The 21,747-nt window shown below is 39.3% G+C and overlaps 2 protein-coding genes across 3 annotated transcripts in view; one reads left to right on the top strand and one right to left on the bottom strand.

Moving 5' to 3' along the window:
• The window catches only part of LOC311628140 (uncharacterized protein C4orf54), a 336,764-nt gene that overhangs the window by 252,752 nt on the left and 62,265 nt on the right, over nucleotides 1-21,747 (bottom strand). The window lies entirely within an intron of this gene.
• Nucleotides 10,730-21,747, top strand: part of MTTP (microsomal triglyceride transfer protein) — a 48,388-nt gene continuing 37,370 nt past the window's right edge. For both annotated transcript variants that reach the window (XR_014795974.1, XM_084895126.1), the window contains exons 1-3: nucleotides 10,730-10,889; nucleotides 18,322-18,509; nucleotides 19,789-19,932. Coding sequence is in view for 1 of the 2 variants with exons in the window: in XM_084895126.1 (XP_084751252.1) it covers nucleotides 10,829-10,889; nucleotides 18,322-18,509; nucleotides 19,789-19,932 (393 nt within the window). In the remaining variant the exon portion in view is untranslated. The remainder of the gene's footprint in view (nucleotides 10,890-18,321; nucleotides 18,510-19,788; nucleotides 19,933-21,747) is intronic.

Here is a 21,747-nt window from a genome sequence, read left to right as displayed (position 1 = left end):
AGGCCCTTGGGATCAGGCCTAAACCTGCAGTTGGACATCCCTCTCACAATCCTGGACCACTGGCTCCTAACTACTCGCCTGCCTGATTGCCCCTAACCGCTTCTGCCTGCCGGCCTGATCATCCCCTAACCTCTCCCCTGCCGGCCTGATTGATGCCTAACTGCTCCCCTGCTGGCCTGATCACCCCCAACTCCCTTCCCTGATGGCCTGATCGCCTCCAACTGATCCCCTGCCAACTCAATTGCCCCCAACTGCCCTCACCTGCCGCAACCTGCCTCCTCTGCTGGGACCCACCTCCTCCATGTGAGGTAGCTGAGATTCCGGGACTGGCCTCCTCTGTGCCATTTGGAGCCGTGGGACCCTTAGGCCTCACCGCATGGAGCGGTTGTGGGCTTTGCCTCCGTTGTGCATGTGGCCATCTTATGGTGGCCATCTTGTGGTGTCCATCTTGTGACTATGTCACGCGTGAGGGTCACCTAGACTTTTATTAGTATAGATGAGGACTAGAAGGTAAGAAAAGAGAAAAAAAAGCTGAGAGAACAGTATCACAAACAGGAGAGCACATTTTCTGTTTAATCAGGGTACAAGTTCCAAGTAGAAATGAGGGCCTAATGACATCAGATCTCAATTTTTTAAGACCAGTCAGAAATCTGAATCTTTATGTGAAGCTTGGTTTTTAAATGATGTCAGCGATTAAAAAAAAAAAAATACTGAGCAGGCTAAACAAAACATGTCTTGGAAGAACATTCAGACGATCGGTTGCCCGTTTGTTAACTTGAACTGTATATTGTAGAGAGAAGGGGGCTATAGAAGAATCAGAATTTTAGGACACAGAAACATACAAGTAAATAGTTATAAGCTCCTCCAAATGTTTGGCCTGAGAACATTGGACTATCATCACAAACGTCATTATTTTAAGTCTAATTCTGATATCCCATTAAGTTTGAGAGTACTCTGCAACAAGTTGAGAGTGGGGAGGTATGGGAATAGAGCACACTTGTGAGTACAGTCAGCCCTCCAGATCTGCAGGTATTACATTATCATGTTCAACCAACCAAGCATCAAATATATATATATATGTGTGTGTGTGTGTGTATATATATATATATATATATATATATATATATATATATATACACACACAATATATATATATATTTTAAAGTTACATTGTTGTGAGTTCAGAAAACAGTTTATTCTCATTAATTTTAATTACTAGTGGCCCGGTGCACAAAATTTGTGCCTGGGGGGAAGGATGTCCCTCAGTCCAGCCTGAACCCTCTCCAATCTGGGACCCCTCAAGGGATGACTGGCAGTTGGACATCCCTCTCACAATCCAGAACTACTAACCCCTAACCACTCGCCTGCCTGCCTGATTGCCCCTAACTTCTGCCTGCCAGCCTAACTGTCCCTAATTGCTCCCCTGCTGGCTTGCTTGCTCCTAAACACCTCTGCCTTAGCCCCACATCCAGGACCCAGGATTCCCTCCTCCACCTGACCATAGGCACCCAGGATCCAGGCTTCCCTCCCTCTGGTCAGCCATAGGCACCCAGGCCAGCTGCAGCTGCAGGGGATGGTGGGCAGGTGGCTTTGCCTGGGCTGCAGCTGCAAGTGCTGGCGCCCTGGACCATGGGGTGGGCGGCTTCTCCATCTACCAGGCAGTAGCCGGCCACAGTTGCTGGCACCTGGACCACAGGCAGGTAGCTTCTCTGTCTTCCCTGGGATGCAGTGTGGGTGACTTCTCCAGCTGGCTGCAGACTGGGATTATGGAGCAGGTGGCTCTTTCATCTTCTGGGCCACACCCAGCCTCAGGAGCCTGACTTCTCTGACCCCCACAGGCCCAGAGCGGTGGGGGGACAGGGCTGCTGCCATGTTTTCAGGTTAATTTGTGTACTCACTCTGATTGGCTGGTAGCTAGCGGAGTGCTGGTAATTTGTATGTTTCTATTTTATAGTGTAGATTATCTTTTTCATAGAACAACTGTAAAGCTGCTTTTGCTCCATCCTATATGTAGGTAAGCCTACAATGTTTGTGCTCTGTTGAACATATACAGATTATTTTTTTGTGTGATTATTCCCTAAAAATTTAGTATAACAACTATTTACACAGTGTTTACATTGTATTAAATATCACAAGTAATCTATAGATGATTATACAGTAAAAAGTATACAGGAGGAAGTGCATTGATTATATGCAAATAGAACATCATTCTATATATAACTAGTGGCTCTATGCATGAATTTGTGCACATTGTAAGGAAATTAATTTGAAGAAATATTTTAATATTGCTATTTGCCCTTTCTCTATAATAGAAGTATCAGAGATTAAAGAAAATTAATAAAATATTCATGAAAATAATATAGAAATTGATTAATTAAAAACAATAACAACATGATCTAACAACAAATATTTTCCATGAAATTTTTACTGTCAGAATCTTTATCATTAATATTTTTAAATGTGCCAAGTATTCTGGAAAATTTCTATCATTTGGACAAACTTTGCCTTTGCTACAACACTGAGTAAATTTCCATCAAATAGTTTTTCTCATCAGAGAAATTTAGGGATAGGCAAAATTGACATGCAACAGTCATTCCACCACACTGTTCAATAATTGCATCCTCATTTATCTCATTTTCACTATGAAGGCAGTTCCTACCAGTATTGGTAGTACTTGCCAATGACTGTTCTTCAGACATATTATGTCAACAACATCACTTTCTTTCAGCTTCAGAGGTACACTTAGCCAGTAGTTGGTCTTCAGATACATTCTATCGAGGACGCTGGTATCTTTTGCCTTCAGAGGTACCTTGTGGCAGTAGATGGTCTTCAGACATATTCTGTTGACAATTTCGGCTTCAGAATGTCAATAAAACATGACGTCTTTACCCGGCTCCCACAGCCACCGTTTGCAAGCTGGACTGGGCTGTGGACTGCATTTTGTGCCATGGCAGCGTCAGCTGTGATTTGGTGGACTGTCTCTCTGGGGTGGAGGTGGGGCCTGTGTCCCACTTGGGGGAAGCCAAGTGTTGCTTTGTCAGCACCAGGTCCACAGTGGCATTTCTCTGTGTGCATCATGGAGGCTTCTGCATTGAACGTCTCTGCCCCCTGGTGGTCAGTGCCTGTCATAGCGGCCAGTCAGACAGTGGGAAGGACACTTAGCATATTAGCCTTTTATATCCTATGTAATAAAAGGCCAGCAAGTGAATGGCGGAATGACCAGTCGACCAGTCACTATGACATGCACTGACCACAAGAGGGAAGATGCTCAACACAGGAGCTGCTCCCTGGTGATCAGTGTACTACCACAGTGGGAGTGCTGTTCAGTTGACCGGGATGAGTGGCTGCTCCCACTGTGAACCCTGGGCTGACGGGCAGGAACCCGGGCTGCTATCATCACCTGAGGCTCCTCCTCCTTGCTCCCTGCAGCCTCCTCCAGACACCCCGCAAGCCCCACAGTGCCGCCACCAGGATCGCAGAGCTGGGAGACAGGTTTGTGGCTGCCATGGGACTGAGGCCTATTTCACCACCTCTCAGCGCTATTGTCCCTGGGCCCAGCTCCAACCAGGTCCCCTGGAGGGCCGAGTGCTCCAGCTCCACAGAAGATGTTGGACCAGAGAGCAGCCGCTTAGAGGGTGTGTCCACAGCCCCTCGGCAGACTGGGATGAGTGGTGCTCCAACAGTGGGTTGATTCCCTCAGGCCACGCCCCTCACCAGTGCACAAATCTCATACACCAGACCTCTAATATATATATATATATATATATATATATATATATATATATATATCCCCTAATATGCAAACAGATTGATCGGCAGAACAAATAAACAACCAGTCATTATGATGGGCACTGACCAGCAGGGGGCTTGTGTGGAACATGGGTGTTGGCAGAGTGGGAAACATGGTGGATATTGGCTGTGGCACGATGGTGGAGCAGGTGAGCCGGGGTGCCAACCAAGGTGGGGGGCTGGTTGCTGTCATCAGGGTAAGCCTCTGGTGGTTACTGAAAATTTTTTGCTCCTGCGCACTCCGGTCCCACCGTGAACTCACACCCGCTGCCAGCCCTGGCCCTGTTTGCACTGGCGGTTGACACTGGCCCCACTTGCGCCCTCTGCTGGTGCTAGAACTGCCGATTGTACCCTCTGCTGATGCCAGAGCCACCACTCGCCCCTGTGCCCACCACAGCCTCACGGCCCATAGTTCCTTCCAAGGTGCACAAATTCCTGCACTGGTCCCCTAGTATACAGATAAAAGCCTCATATGCAAATTGACAGAACAGCAGAACAACTGGTGGAACAGCGGGTTGCTATGACGCACACTGACCACCAGGGAGCAGATGCTTCATGCAGGAGCTGCCCCCAATCACCCTGCCAGTCGCCCCGCTGTGGTCAGGGCCAGCCGGCAAGTGGGCCAGCACTGCTTTCCCATCGTCCAGTCGCCTCCTGCAGAGGGAGGTGAACAGCAGCAGCGGGGGGGGGGGCAGGACTTTGAGCAGGTGGTGCCAGGCTGGCCAAGGTGGGTGCCAGAGGGGGCCCTCGATCACTCTGCCAGTTGCCCCACAGATCAGCCCTGATTGCCGGCTAGACCTAAGGATTCTAACCCAGGCATGAATTTTGTGCATCGGGCCTCTAGTTTTATACAAGGGACTCAAGTGCCCTTGGATTTCACTATCTAGGGTGGCATCTTGTTACTAACCCTCTAAGGGACAACTGTACATTAATTTCTAGTTAGGAAAACCAAATATAAACTAATTTTTAAAAATACCTTGAAAGTTATATAAAAGCAGGAACAACCTGTCATTCCAACTTGAATTTTAATTGATTTCAAAGTTATAGGAAAGGTTTAAAATGGTGTTTTCTTGCCCCCCCCCCCCCCAATTCCTTATTCACACCCCTCCCAGGTAATATTGAAGACTCTAGGAAGGTGACTACAGAGGCAGTGTAGTCTGAATCTCCTCATAGAAACAGGTAGAGCAAGTATGATAAAGAAAGTACACTAATATCAGCATGCTCAGATCATAGCTATAAAACTAAGTGAAAAATATTTCTTATAAAGCTCAGAATATGAGTGGCTGTGGACAAATCAATTCAGTGTCAACATATGTGTGGGAGGAAAGACAACATAGCATCTGAAGGCTATAAGAATGGGAGGACCACAAACTGCTAACTGGTATTCACTGAAAAGCAAGGGAAACCAATGTGAAATTGGCAAAACTTGCAGATTGTAATTTCAGAGAGAGTACAAAGGAATGAGCAGGAAGCTATGAAAGTGCTGAAGGGTATGTGTGTGGAGTTAGGAGGACTATGAACTCTCAAAACTTAAACCTGAGCTCCCTTCTTGGACAAAGCCCAACACTAAGGAGGAACTTCTAGGAGAAGAAATCAAATTAAGCAGGATATAAACAATAAAGGCAAAGGAAAAAAAGAAGAAGAAAAAAACAGGTCCAGATAAAAGTTGGAGAGAAGAGGAGGCTGAGCTCAAATAAGAAAACACCATAAAGGATGCTCTAAAACCATGAGGCTAGAAAAGACACTCTACTTACCCCTCTCTCTCAAAAGTATAGAATAACTTACTTAGCCTAAAAGTTTACCACAAAGTGGGATCATAGTTTAATCCTATTAAAAGTTATAATAAAAATGAATATGAAACAAAAATAGATGAAAAGTATAACCCAATATTTTAAAACAAGAAAATTTCTAAATGATAGAATATAGAAAGAACAACATAAACCTTAAAAATTCAAGGGATTTGGAGAAAAGATTTGAAGTGACAGAACTCAGGAAAGAATATGTAATATAACAAGTACACAAATATGTCCAATATCATGTCAAATATCATACTGGAAGTCCTAGCTAGTGCAACAAGACAAGAAAAGGAAATAAAAAGAAGTGAAACTGTTCTCAAATGACATGATTGTCTTTGTAAAAACTTTCAAATCAACAAAAAAATCTTTATAGAACTAATTAGTGGTTATAGTAAGATCACAGAATACAAGGTTATCATACAAAAGTCAATTGATTTCCTATTTACTATCAATGAACATTTGGAACTCAAAATTAAAAAATAAAATTAGACCCCAAAATAGAAATACTCAGGTATAAATCTAACAAAACATATACAGGATCAATATGAGGAAACTACAAATCTTATGTAGGAAATAAAGATCTAAGTAAATGTAAAGATAGTCTGTATTCATGGCTTAGAAGGCTTGTAGAAATAGTACATTTTATACCCAGATCTAGGTTTCTAATACCATCTATAATAATAAAATCGTAATATGCTAATTTAGACCAGATGTCATTCTGGATGTGATTCCGGATTTCCTTCTGGAAATCCAGCCCAGGTCCCAGGTGCCAGAGGGAAGCTGGTGCTGGAAGCCAGGGGAAGGAAGGCCTACTCTTGCATAAATATCATGTATCAGGCCTCTGGTATGTATGTATGTATGTATGTATGTATGTATGTATATATATACATATATATATGCCAAGTGACCAGAATGACTGGTTGCTATGACCCACACTGTGGTGGCCATCCAGCTGGATTGGGGCCCCAATCGCCCCCCCCCTCCAACCTCGGTGGCTCCTCCCCCAAGCAAGTCCTGCCCCCAATTGGCCCCCATCAGGGTGGGCTGGATAGACCCACCCATTCATAAATTTGTGCACCAGACCTCTGTTTCTTCAATAAAAGGAATCAGAATTCCTTGGAGAAATGACAAGATGAAAATATGTAAGATGAAACTGGAGCATTTAGTAGTGGCAGAAAGTAAGAAAATGCTTAGACACAGAGATGTCAAAGGAGCACAGGAGCCACCTGAAAAAGCTCCCAATGGCCAAAGCTGTGACAATGCTAATTCCCTAACTGAATTGTATTTTATTGAAACCACTTACGGATAACTTGAAGTGCCCCCTAAACATTTTGTTTTCATTGATTCTTTCGAAGGACAGAGTAAAGTGGTTCCGATGCTATAAAGACTTTACTCCTGTATTGCTATCATATTTCCTGACCTACTACATCTATATCTAACTGGGTAATACATTTTCTTCCACGTTTAGTGGGGTGAAATTCACTTATCTTCTAATCAAGGAAAATGAGTTAACTCATAACAACCTCTGATATGTAACAGAAATACAACTGTACTTTGGAATTAGTCATCCATCCTTATTTCATAGTCTCTTATTTATCACTGCAATATAGTAGTATAGCAGTGCCATGTACTACCAGTGGAATGTCATTGTCTTAAATTATTTCAACCTGGCTCAGATCAGTATTTTCCTCTGTAATTTCAGCCAGGCACATCTAATCACAACAGCCAAATGCTCTGTTAGTTTTCATACCCCAAATCGTGTGGACTTATTAAAGGATAGTCCTGATTAACAATTCTATATCATCCATAATAAATCAACTTTTCTATTTTCTATCTCTATTTTTTTTTGTTGTTGTTGTTAATCCTCATTCAAGGATTTTTGTTTTTTCATTGATTTTTTTTTCAGAGAGAGTGAAAGGAAGGGGGAGAGACAGAGAGAGAAACATTAATGTGAGAGAGACTGGTTGCTTCCTACATGTTCCCCAACCAAAACCAGGGATGTAGCCTCAACTGAGGTACATACCCTTGATGGGAATCGAACCTGCAACCTTTCAGTCTTCAAGCCAAACTGGAAAATGCTCTAACATTTTAAGTGAAGGAGAAAAACTGGATAATGCTCTAACATTTTTAAGGGAAGGAGAATATTGGGTCTATATTTCAAGGTTTGTTTATACTCCTTAAATCATTTCACTAAATCTGAGTCTTATTTTTCTAATGTAAAATAATTACTAGGATATAATATAAAAATATAAAGTGCTTAGCATAGTGTATTCTACATAGTAATCGTTCCACAGATGGCAACTCTTGTTATTTTTATTCTGTCCTGTACTTCTATATTGCTTCACATGTCATGTAAAAATAGCTGATGTGCTTTGGGAGGTACAGTATCTCCCACATATATTGTACAAATAGTGGCCCAGTGCACAAACTCATGCACATTGAAAGGAAATTAATTAGAAGAAATATCTTAATATTGCTATTTGCCTTTTCTCTATAATAGAAGTGTCAACCAAATTCATGATTGACAATGACAGATTGAAACACATTGACATCAGCGAGAGTTTTATATGTATCTTGCATGCGTGAGTCAACTTAGCCTTTTATAGATATAGAACAAACTTGCTTAATTAGACCTGCTTTCTGATTTAGCTAAACTTTTTCCAGCCCCGTAAGCAACCCAACTTCTCTTTTAGGTAATTGTCAGAAACACAGCAGTAAATATCAACATGAAGCAGATTATTATTATAGATCACGCAAGAAGAACAAAGGGTAAAATATTTAACTGCAGCAGTGTTTGACTATATTCTGTGCAGTGAGAAAATCTGATGTCATTTTCAAGGTCCACCATTTCTTTATTTTCAGTCTAGTCAAGTTTCTAAACTTTATAAATCTCCATTTTCTGGCTAATGAAAAGAAAATAGGATTCCATCCAGTCTCCTATCTACCTACCCCAGGACTTATGTGAGAATCAAATGAGATGAGGCATGGGAAAATGCTTCACAGACATTTGGTTAAACTGTAAAGTGTTTCCACCTGGCTATAAAGCAGGTCTTGTTTCTCGGCTAAAGAAACTGTAAGGCGGCTAATTGTCGCTAGGGAGAGGAAGCTGAGTGTTGCTACGTGATGTCATTACCTGGATGGAGGGAAGGCCACTTAGCATATTAGCCTTTTGTATATATAGAGGAGATGTTTGCTCTGCTTGATCAACAAAGCAACAGAGGAGAAGGCCTCATTTTTGGTAACAAAATTCAATGAATATGGAAAGTGGCATTAATTTTAAGTCTTTCAAGTGTTGTGTAAATAGAAAAGATTATAACAAAATAGAAACTAATGATGTTATTTATTGCCAACAGAAGCAGCCTTATTTGAGCAATCTATATTGAAATGACTAATAGAGTGAATTATAGGAGCTTTCCAGTAGAAAGCTAATGCTCGAGTGAAACAGTATTAGGCAATAGTGATATGCCTTTTATTGGTTGGACTCTGGCACCTGACAACAAATGGTACTTTTACCTGAGAGACACGTATCATGCACCATTTGGTCTGACTAACTGAGCCTCAAATGGAAATACAAAGGACAGTTCTCATAGAATCACATATGATTCAAACAGGTACTTAATTTAAATAAATAAGAATGTAAAGTTTGAGTGGCTACAATGGCTTCATATCCCTATGTATGTAATGCTGAGATTGTGGAAACATACAGAAATCTATTCATATGTAAATTAATAAAGGACTTTCACATCACCCTGTATTTATAATGCCTACTATTCATAAAAACTTAAATTTCTTCAACAAAGGTATTTTTCTAAAAATGGTCTTGTCTGTTTATCCCAGGAAAACTTATTTATAACATTAATGTGATAGTTACAGCCAAACATTGTATTTTTTAATGGGTACTTTGGTAATAATTTATATACAAAGGTTATGGCAGCAAATAAAATTATAATCTCAATGGATGACATAGATGAACAATTTTCAGCTTTAAATTTTTTATATAAACTTTGTAGATTTTAAATTTTATGTTTCATTCTGTGGCCCTATCAAATTGGCTATCTTTTACCTGTGTTGTCTAAACTAGATTCTAGAAAAAAGTTTTGAGAAAGACAAAGAGTAGATTTGAGAACCCATTTTGTAATTAAATATGGCCTTAAGTATTTTCAAGTTCATTCATATCATCTTTCTCCAGTACTTTAGTCTCCCTTTGCCAAAACCACCCCACATGCCACCCAAACCACCTTATTTTAGGAAGTTTTGTTCATATTAGGTCCCTTGCAGGAGTTTCCAAGGATAAAATTTGGTTCAGTTAATGTGGTCTTAGCCATCCTAGAGAATTTGCTTTGATTCTAGAGAAGTTTCCTAATTAATTTTCTGTCGCAAAAGTGTTAAGGGCTGGAATTTCCCTTCTGAATCTCTCCCTAGAAATGGGATTCAGAAAGCCCCGGGACTCCATCCAGCACATTGGGGGACTCAGACAACTGTTTCTTGTTATAGATAAAGCTAGAGGCCTACTATGATATTGATACACTAGCAGGCTTGCTAGTGTATTAATAATAGGCAGTGCTGATTTACTACAATCATTTATCGTTTCAGACATACAGAGTTATCTAGGTTTCAGAAATGAACGTTCTATCTAACATTACTTTAAAGTGATTGGTGGTGGTACAACTTGAGTTTTTTAAGTTTAAGCCTAAAATTCAGAGTGATTTATTCTAATAGCATGCACACAGGTGGTATAAACAAATTCAAAGATGAGAATATAACATACACAAGATCCAATTAAGTTTAGCTGAGTGAGAATCCTCACTACTCTCTCCCGTGAAATAGTAAAACATGAAGACAGGGGTTTAATATCATAGGCATGTTGATTATTATTGAGTAGAAAAGTATCATCACCGGTTTTTCTCAAATGTCCCTAAGTATTTCTGAATTTACAAGAAAGTAGACTGGTTTAGTTTAGCTCTCAAAAGTGAAAATTATTTTCCCTATTGAGTAAAAAAAAAAAAAAACACAATAAAGAGTGGAAAACTGAAAACTATAGCCCACCTGTGTTTAATCATTAACAGTGAGCCCTCTGGTGAACTTAGGTCATGATTTTGGAGTTTGGAATCTGACCTTTCCCCAGAGATAAACATTATCATTGCAGGTTCTAAGGAGGGACATTTCCTTGCTGCCATCAGAAGAGGCCACTTCTTAGTGACTCCTTGCTGGGTGCTGGATGCATTAGAGAGTGGCCAGTCAATATGATTCTTCTAGCTGTGCTTTTTCTCTGCTTTATTTCCTCGTACTCAGCTTCTGTTAAAGGTAAGTTTGTGTTGCCTCTTGCTAAATTTTAGTTTTAATCATTGAAGGGGCAGTGTGTGCTGTGTGTGTGTGTGTGTGTGAATAGTGAAAGAGTTTCTAACTAAACCATCTTCAAAACCATGTAATTATGGGATGTTTGGGAAGGCATGACTGGGTTAGAATGAAAACCGAATTCAAATTCCTCCAAACAATAAGAAAACAGAGGTTCCTTTTTAGATTCAGTGCCTCAGATTAGTGTGCCTCTTGTTTCAATTTCTCATTCATGGTGGATTTTTAAAAGGGAGAGAAAAGATGCCAGCTATTGTTACCTGCTGCTTTTGGTCCTCCCTGAATGCAGCTCCTTCATTTGAATTGTAAAAGAGGACCGAAAAAAAAAAACACACACACACAAAAAAAACAACACACCACACTTCCTTAAATTTCTTTCTAGTTGCTTAGCAATGTGACGCCAAGAAGAATTAGACCCAATGTAAAAGCATGTGATTTACCAAAGAATTACAAATGAAATGGTAAAGCACATATTTAATTTTATTACCTATTAGAAGTGATAGAATCATCATAGTTGGTGAATTACATAAAATAAAAGTACACTATATAGGGTAAGAAGATTTATTATCTTTTGAAAAATAGTGTTGGTAGTTACCATTTCTACTTTAAGATAAATTTGATTTAAAAAAACAACCACACCTATGAATTAGACTTTTGAGAGAGAAAAACCATGAGTTGTCATTTCAAAGAGAAGCATGATTATATTAATATGGGCTCTTGTGTTAAATCTCTAGTTAATACACTCCTGGGGTTTCTAAATGTTGCGCCTGTAAAATTATCACTTTTTTTTATAGTTTCTTAAGAGGGCGTACTATCAAAGGTAATTCATCTAACACACCATTTAGCATAATAAGGTCCAATTTGAATAACTATGTGCTCTAAGTAAATAATATAAAACAGTTGATTTGTAAACTTCTAAAACCTATTTGGAATAATTGGTTTCTGATGACAAAGTGAAGGTTTTCCTCAAGATTTTTTTTGCATGGAAAATTTTCACATGAAGGAAAGACAGTCTTTATTACGGCAACAATAAATGGAGGGCTAAATTTAAATTATTTCACATAACCAAATGACCCTTTTTTTTTTTTTTTCTTGAATTAAAGACAATATTTCCCACCAGTTTCTGAAATGTTTGGTATTTAAAAATACAGTCCTTACTTGGATGAAAAAATAATTTTTGAGAAAAATGTAAAGGTTTGTAAATTATATCTGAGAATTATTATATAGAGAGCTTTGATATATTTAATTATGTCAAATAAACTAATGTATTTGAAATCTGAGTGATTTTAAAAAATATATATTTTATTGATTTTTTACAGAGAGGAAAGGAGAGAGATAGAGAGCTAGAAACGTCGATGAGAGAGAAACATCGACCAGCTGCCTCTTGCACACCCCCTACCAGGGATGTGCCCACAACTAAGATATATGCCCTTGACCGGAATCAAACCCGGGACCTTTCAGTCCGCAGACTACCACTGAGCCAAACCAGTTTTGGCAAAATCTCAGTGATTTTTACAACATAATATCAAATCTAATATACCATGATTATTTTGAAAAAAAAATAATTGAGATATAGTAGTTCTTGTGGGTTTCTCTTTCTCCCCACCCTATAAATAAGCAGTTTGGATAACTTAATATTTTCTGATACATGCACTAGTAAAGATTTAAAAATACAGGCAACATTAGCACGCAGGTTTAGAAGATAGATGACAGTTGGCTACAGTTTGTTGTGTACAAGTTCAGTGGTAAATCCAGATTTTTAGCACCTGAAGATTATGCTACTTAGGGGACATTTTTGAGAAAAGATTGCAAAAATATCTTACTTTTGAAATTTTACTGAAAATAAAATAAGATGTGTATATATTGCTGGTCTCACCTTCTAAGATCTTGAAATGAATCTGGGCAAGTGAGGGCCCCAAAACTTAAGTGCCATTAGCTTCATGGTACAAACTGCTTAAGCCAAATATCATAAATAAAAAGTACAGGACTTGACAGTTCTCCCTCTTACCTAGATGTGATAACCTTTTGTGTTATATACTGTGACTAAGTAATAAATTTCTTATTATCTATAATGATTCACATTTAACAAGCAAACTACATAAGAAGAATTTACCTCAAGGTCATTATAAATTTTGGGGATCTCACGCAACACCTCAAAACTCATCTCAAATTTAATTGTCAATGAAACTGTTTAGCAAATCCTCAGATTTGGGTGGGTTTTGAATGCATGTTGACCTGTGAAGTGAATGGAGGAAGGTATTCAGGAAGCAGGTCTATTTAGAAGAGATATGCTGAGTGTGAACACCTGAAAACTCAAGTTTTCCCTAGTTTTTCTGAATCGTATTTTGGGTTTTCTTTATAGTACTTTTACTTTCCTTAACCCACACAAAAACTTTCTATTTAATCTTGCCACTTCTAAACCTGAACTGTTTCTTCATTTCCAGTCTTTCTCTCAGTTCATGGCCTTCCCTATATTTTTCAATTCATTCACATTAATAATCTTCCATTCCCACCCCCACCCCCTTATCCTTCACCCTACCCTTACTTCAGCCTTATAGTTTTCTGTTGGAATCCTAAATCCCTACTTTGTCTCCTTGCTTAAATCAATTAACTGTCTATTGGGTTCATCCAGGTTTGATAAATGAGTATTTTAACATATTTCCTAAAGGTTTGAAACTAAGTTTGTTGTTTTGAAGCCCCTTAAAAATTCTTGATACACTTAAAGGGGAACCTTGAAGAGCAATTGACTCTTTCTCTTTTAGTTTTATCTAACACTAGAGGCCTGGTGTATAAAATTCATGCACTGGGGGGACGGGGGGAAGGGAGGGGTGTCCCTTAACCCAGCCTGCACCCTTTCCAATCTGGGCCATCCCTCACACAATCCAGGACTGCTGGCTCCCAACTGCTCACTTGCCTGCCTGCCTGCCTGATTGCCCCTAACCACTTCGGCCTGCCAGCCTGATCAATGCCTAACTACTCCCTGCCAGCCCGATTCCCCCCAACTTCCCTCCCCTGGTCTCCCCTCCCCACAACTGTCCTCCCTAGCAGGCCTGGTCTCTCCCAACTGCTCTCCCTTGCTGGCCTGGTCACCCCTAACTGTCCTCCCCTGCTGGCCTGGTCCCCCCCAACTGCCCTACCCTGCAGGCCTGGTTGCCCCTAACTATCCTCCCTTGCTGGCCATCTTATGGCAGCCATCTTGTAACCACATAGGGCGGCCATCTTGTGTGAGGGTGTGATGGTCAATTTGCATATTACTTCTATATTATATAGGATTAGCTTCAAAAATGCTATTCTGCAGGCTCAAAAGAGTAATACCTTAAGAAAGAAATTATGTGAACAATATAAATAGAACATGTCCCCATTGCCCAGTGTTGCCAATCTCTAAACAAATAAACAGAAATACTTATCAAAGAGGAAAGGATAACAGGACAACTACAACACAATCCATTTGTTTGAAATATTTTAGGTTTATCTCCTGTTGAAAGAGGTAAGAAAAAAATTCTAGGAGAAGCAAGGCTTCTGTTTACAAATGATAAAACACATTCTTTCTGTGTTTTATCATTTGTAAGTTATAATAAAAAAGCAGTCTATTATATGCTGCCCTCTTTCACATTCTATTGTTCACTTAAGTCTAAGTAAGAAAAAAATCACATAATAGTTAACACAATGGTTTGGAAAGCTTCAGAATTTAAGGAAGGCTACATTTCTACAAACTTTTCATAGTAACTTTAATCACAGTCACCTTCAGGTAGTTCATAAAACTTGGGTCTCAGTAAATTTAAGTGTCAAATTCTGCATTATATCTACTACGTTGAGCTGAACGCAGACTCAGCTTTTTTTAGCTGTCATATAATGACTATCTTTCAGAATGACTGTGAGGATTAGATAAGAAAACATGTATTTCCTTTGTGCCTTGTGTGGAATTCTAAAGGTGTCATTATAATAAGGCCTCTCTGCCCAAAATATCTTTCTTGGCCAGAGAGCTAGTGTTTGAACCTGCAGGAGTGTCCCTACTCAAACTGTAGAAGAGGTGGAGGTAAGGATGGCTAGAGGGAGTCATAGATTTCTTCTCCTTCAAAGTTTTTCCTGACCTTTTCTGCCTTCATATCTCATACCTGAGGTTCTGATTTGTTGCTTGGATACAGTCTACTTTTGTGTTTATGCACTTGGATACACACTTTCACACTTCCTGTTCTTGATTCCTTATCCCATTTCTTTGAAGGTTTGTCAGATCACATAGCTTTGTCTAGGCAAAGGTCCTCCCCCCAGATCTCCCTGCCACCCATAGGTACCTATTTGACCTCACTTCCTTCTGCTGTCTTTCACTTAATTCCAGCCTCTTTGGCCTCCCAGCTGTTCCTCCATTATACGTGGTTGAACTTTCTTCAGGGCCTTTGAACTTGCTGTTCCTTCTGTGGGAGGATGGGTGGTAGGAGTGTGGAGATGCCCCTCCCACAGATATCCACATGGGTAGCCTGAAGCTTTTGCCCAGAACATTACCTTCCCACAAAGGTCTTTATCTCAGCATTTCATTCCCTTTTCTGCTTCATTTTTCTTTATACATTTTTATTACTTACTGGAGGCCTGGTGCACGAAATTCGTGCATGGGGGATCGGGGTGTCCCTCAGCCCAGCCTGCACCCTCTCCAATCTGGGACATCCCTCTCACAATCCAGGACTGCTGGTTCCCAATTGCTCACCTGCCTGCCTTCCTGATTGCCCCTAACGCTTCTGCCTGCCAGCCTGATCACCCCCTAACTATTCCCCTGCCAGCCAGATTGCTTCTAACAGCCCTCCCCTGCAGGCTTAGTCACCCCCAACTGCTTTCCCCTGTAGGCCTGGATCCCTCTCAACTTCCCTTCCCTTCAGGCCTGATTGCCCCCAATTTCCCTCCTCTGCAAGCTTGGTCACCCCTAATTGCCCTCCCCTGCAGGCTTGATCACCCCCCAACTGCCCTCCCTTGCAGGTCTGGTCCCTCCCAACTACCCTCCCCTGCTGGCATCTTATGGTGGCCATCTTGGGTCCATATGAGGGCAGCCATCTTTGACCACATGGGGGCAGCCATCTTGTGTGTTGGAGTGATGGTCAATCTGCATATTACTCTTTTATTAGATAGGATAAGTATATAAGCTATTGCCCATCTCTTCCTTATAAACTTCACAAAGTTAGACATTTTATCTGCTTGTTAATTGGTGTAGTTCCAGAGCCTATAAAGGTGCCCACCACCCCGTGGATGCTCAGTACATCTTGTTGAATGAATGAATGAACAAACAAATGAATGAATGAATTCCTAGCTCACTCCCTAGAAATAGAAGAGTTCAACCTAAACATGTAGGTGTATATGGTAAAGCTAGACAGCCTGAGTTCATCTCCTGACTCCACCACTAACTATCTGGATGATCTTGGATAAAATGTATAATCTCTGTGCCTCTCAGTTTCCTTATGTATGAAATGTGATTAATAATGATACCTATTAAGTTCTTGTGAGGATTAAAAATAGGTGTCTCCCCAAAATATATACACACACTTTGAATAATTATAAAGGCAGTTTCTATTGAAGTGCATTTCATTTTCAAAATTGAGCTATCAGCTGCTAAAGTGTGCATACATTTTGGAGGGGCACCCTGTATATTAATGCACATAGAACTCTTAGTTTATTAGAGACAATGTATTTTGACCAGTTTTTTCTCTGGGCAGTAAGTGTTGTGTTAAATGGGAGACAGTTGATGATAAAAACTTTTCAGAGATTTTCGACTTTGCAAAGTAATTTATACCTTTTCTCTCAACTGTGTCATTTCTGGCCTACACATCTCAACCTCCTTTCCTGACCTCCCTCATATGCATATATCCTAAGGTGGTGGGGGAAGGAGATATGGTTGCCTATGATAGTTAACTAGGTAATGCAAGCTCATTAGCACTGAGAAAAAATGTATACAAAAATATTTTTTTACTACTTCTTGAGAGCTATAGATAGGAAATATGCAAAGAAAAAAATTTGTAAGACTGTGAACTTCAAGTCATCTCTAAGAAAAATTTGATCCTACTCTCATACATTTTTTGAATTAAACTGAATTGAAGAGTATGATCTCCATGTATCTTTTTTGGCTTACAATACTGACTTGTATGTTATTTGACATTAAATTGCCTCTGTCAAATTAAAGCTTGTGTTAAGGTTTTATGTAGTGAAACGTCATTTTATTCAGAAACAACTAATTTAAACTTACATAGGTGTAACCTAGAAATGTACCTTTATACTAAAAGTTTACTAATGAAATTGACAGAGTAAATTGCATTGGAGGGATATTCCTTAAATATTCAAAATATCCAATTAAAGGAACTGCCTTCTTACCCCTAAAATAACTTTGGCAATGAGCCATTGCATTTATTTACAAATGATTTGTATTAATTTTATAAAGCAATCCCAGGGCTGAACATCTATTTAAAATCATATCCCATATAGCCGAAGCCAGTTTGGCTCAGTGGTAGAGCGTCAGTCTGTGGACTGAAGGGTCCCGGGTTCGATTCCGGTCAAGGGCATGTACATTGGTTGTGGGCACATCCCCGGTGGGGGTGTGCAGGAGGCAGCTGGTCGATGTTTCTCTCTCATCGATGTTTCTAGCTCTCTATCTCTCTCTCTTCCTCCCTGTAAAAAAATCAATAAAATATATTAAAAAAAATAAAAATAAAATCATATCCCATATAATAAAAGGCTAATATGCAAATTGTCCCCACGGACAGGAGTTCAACCCACCGGGAGTTAGACATGCGCTGACCACCAAGTGGGGGCATGGAACATGGCTGGCATTGGTGACGCGACGCTGGCAATGGGTGGCATTGGAGGTGCTGCGGCCCTGATGGGCCCTGAGGAAAGTGGGACCATGGTGGGATGATGGAGCAGACGAGCAGGTGGTGCCAGGCCCTGCAAGTGGCCCCACAGATGGATCCTAATTGCAGCCAGGCCTAGGGACCCTATCTGTGCATGGATTTTGTGCACAGGGCCTCTAGTTTATTATACCTTGATGAAGCTGAGGTGGGTGGCAGAGGAGAAATCATATTCATATAACTTAAAGCAATACAGTGACATTTCTTGAACAATATTCTAAAGTTTAATTAGGGAAACATTTAGATAACCTGATTATTGATTAGGGATACAAATGAAGGTTTATGAAATGGAAGCTCATTGTTTCTTGTTTTTGTTGTTGCTGTTCAAGACAATGATTTTAACAGATGAGAAGTAGAACTGCCTTTCATTTAACAAATATTCACTGAGCTCCCAGTGGGCATGACTGTACTAGATGAGAATGCTTCAATTTTAAGACGGCACATTCCTGGGCTGATGGATGCCTTATTACTAAGACTTGACTTGTTTCACTATCTTTATGCAGGTCACACCACTGGTCTCTCTTTAAATAATGACCGGCTGTACAAACTCACATACTCCACTGAAGTTTTTGTTAATCAGGGCAAAGGAAAGCTCCAAGACAGCGTAGGTTACCGAATTTCATCCAATGTGGACGTCGTCTTACTGTGGAGGAATCCTGATGGTGATGATGACCAATTGATCCAAATCACGGTGGGCATTTTCTACCAGACAGATGCAAACGTTTTATGTCAGCAAAGTCTTTGAGATGTGTACCATTCCATAGCACTTGTTTTATGTTCTTGGTTGTTCAACCATTTAGTTTGTTTTCTGTCACTAAAACACATATAGCTAAAGTGTTTACTACTCAAAAGTGACCTGAATCTTTCCAAATTGTTGAAGGAGGCAAAAGAGGGCAGGTGGGTCACTAGAGTATGATGTCCAGTTCTATGTGTCATATTAAGAGACACATTAAACTAGAATCCATTTGAAATGTTCTGGGAGTCAGGAGCCTATAATTAATGTCATATGAAAAACAATTGAGACTACTGTAACTGAAAGAGGAGATAAATTGTACTTCCCAGTTTTCCTGAGTTCCTTGACATAACAGGTGGAATTACCAATGAGAGAGTAAGCCTATTCTGTATTCTTTCTAAGGAAAAACCGGGTACTCTCTGCATGGCAGTGTTTGGTCAGTTACAATGTTTTAGATATATGGGTTGAGACAGGCAGTCAAGTTAGATAGCCTCTGGGATTTCTCCCAGTTTTAATATATGGTGATTCCATATTTGCTTTTAAGCACCTAAAGGCAAATTATTTCTTCAGTAAAGTCTGTTAATCTTTTGCATGCTGATGTGAAAAAGGTACACAAACCAAAATTTGCTTTATTGTAACCAATAAGTAGTTGCTGTTATACTTTATAATGAGGTGTCATTGTAATATATTTATTAAGCTATCTTTGCTTCTTTGGGTGTCTCCAGTAGCTATTGTGTCTTCCATATTGGATCAAAATTTCATCATCCATCTCTCTGAGCCATTTCTCAATGCAAGTATTCTGCAGCAAATATTATGTGTCTTTTATTCAGTAATTACATTTTTCATCTTTAATTTTGTATGTGAAGATGAAGTACAATGGGGCAGGACTCCTCCCAAACAAATGGTACAGAATGTAAAGAGATCAGATTTCAACAGTTCAAAACAAATGAATGACAGTGACTTAAAAGAGCCATCTTCTAGTCATAATTATTATAAACCTGAAGTCACAGATTTCTTTAAGTATCGGTATTTTTACCTAATTTAAAAACCTGATTGTTGAACATTTTCTCCATTCTTTTAAAGTTAATGGCTAGGTCCTCTGAGTCATAAATTGAAAAAACAACAGAAGAAATTATGACCAACCCTGCTTATTTATTTATCATGTTCCTTTTCTCAGAGAATCTGATGAAAACAGAAAAAGAAAGTTTTCTAATAGTTTTCCCCCCCATGATTCCAGATCAAAGATGTAAATGTTGAAAACGTGAATCAGAAGAGGGGAGAGAAGAGCATTTTCAAAGGAAAAAATCCAACCAAAATTGTAAGAAAAGAAAACTTGGAAGCTTTACAAAGACCTGTGCTCCTTCATCTTGTCCATGGAAAGGTAAAAGTGATTTGGGAGGCAGGGGGAGGCAGGATCGCACATCTTTTCTCTCCAACTTCACATTTTTCTTCCCTTTAGTAGGTATTATTCTTAGGTGATCATGGCATCACTATTTTTATGGTAAATTACATTTTTTCAAAACCTAATAAACAGGTTGTAAATTAATTGTTTCAGAAGTAAATCGAGGCATTCAATTCATTTATATTTTCTAGCCATTTAAAGATTTTATAAAGATCTTTATAGTAAAATCAAGTACTTGTTTATAACAGAGATTGTTGATAAGAGATTGTTGAAAGGTGCATTTTTTATTAAATTGGGAAGGATTAAAAAGATACGATAATGCAAAAATTTATCACAGGTGATTGAATAAAGTTAGGAAAGTTGACAAATTATGAATGAAATGAACTAACAGGTATGTGATATCAACTTCTTATGAAAATATTAATATCTGACTAAAGTACAAAATTGAAGCTTTTGAAAGGATATGACATCACTACGTTAGTGTTGATTTTTTAAGAAGCATATAGAGATTATTTCAAAACTTTGAAAACCACTTTATGCATAATGAATGGACACTATATCTATTTGAAAATTTGCTCAGAAAATTCTGTAATTGTGCATTACTTGTGATTTGATTCTGGTGTATTATGAAAATGGTCTAAATATGTTTGGGATTGAGAATCAATTGTGATCAGTGAATTATTAGGCATTACATATGTGGTTTTATGAAAAGTATAGATATTACATTTACATGTATAAAAATGCATTAATAAAGATGAAAGCTCAATTTTAGTAACTAAAGTAGAAAAATAGAAAAGGCCTTATAGTTAAAATTTTACACATCTCTAAAATTTCTCTAGATTCAAAAGTTCTAGATTCAAAATAAAGATGAAAACAAATACTTTAAAATATAAAATCTAGACATGCAATACATTTCTAATCATGGTCATGTTTTTATATAATGTACTAAAAAGGAACTCACAAAAGAAGGATTATTATGTGGTTGCCTTTACTATAATCAACTATGAACCAACATTTCAGCAAAAAGAGGGGGGACATCTGTAATACTGTCAACAAGAAAGGTAAAAGAAAGAGATAAAAAAGAATGCTTCTCTTCTTCTCACTTGTTAAAACACCATGTTCCAGGTTTTGCTCAGGGGCCTGTCTTTTATAAAGCTCATGTGCTTCCAGCCAGCTGGAAATAAATAGTCCCCTTTAGAACAACCCCTTTAGCCCTTTGTAGCTCACTCATGGCCTTTATCACTTTCTTTTGGTCATTTCTGTTCACTGCTAAATCATGGGTTTCAGTAGAGAAAATTCCTGTTATTTATATTCCAGCCCTCCCCTGACCTTCATTCCTTTTGACTCCCTCTTCCCCCCAGCACCCAGAACCATGCCTTGCACTGACTGACATGCTGCATCAGTCAGGAAACCTTTCCCAACGTCCTCTCAAACCCTCTCTTCCCTGGGTTCATTGCCATGAAAGCATTTATCACAGGATATTGTAATCCTCTCTTTGCCACCGCATTAGCAGTCAGCTTCTTGTGGGTAGCCGTTATGTTTATGTCTATATATCCAGGGCTTTGCTCATAGTGGCCATGCAATAGATGCTTGTAAACTAAAGGAAGGAGCTAATAAGGTTATATGGCAATGAGTCCGATTTTGAGAAAGGCTTTGCTTATTGTTTGCTTAATAATAGCTAAAAGTACTTCACACTCAAAGCCTACACTGATTGAAGGCATTATATAAATTATCTCTTTTATACTCAGGACAGCTCTAGGAAGCAGGTACTGCTTTATTGTTCTCTTGAAATGG

Source organism: Pipistrellus hanaki (assembly GCF_964339955.1).
Source record: "Pipistrellus hanaki genome assembly, chromosome: 1".
Classification (NCBI taxonomy): domain Eukaryota; kingdom Metazoa; phylum Chordata; class Mammalia; order Chiroptera; family Vespertilionidae; genus Pipistrellus; species Pipistrellus hanaki.
The sequence above is the reverse complement of the archived record's forward strand: the minus strand, read 5'-3'. Positions and strand labels throughout refer to the sequence as shown.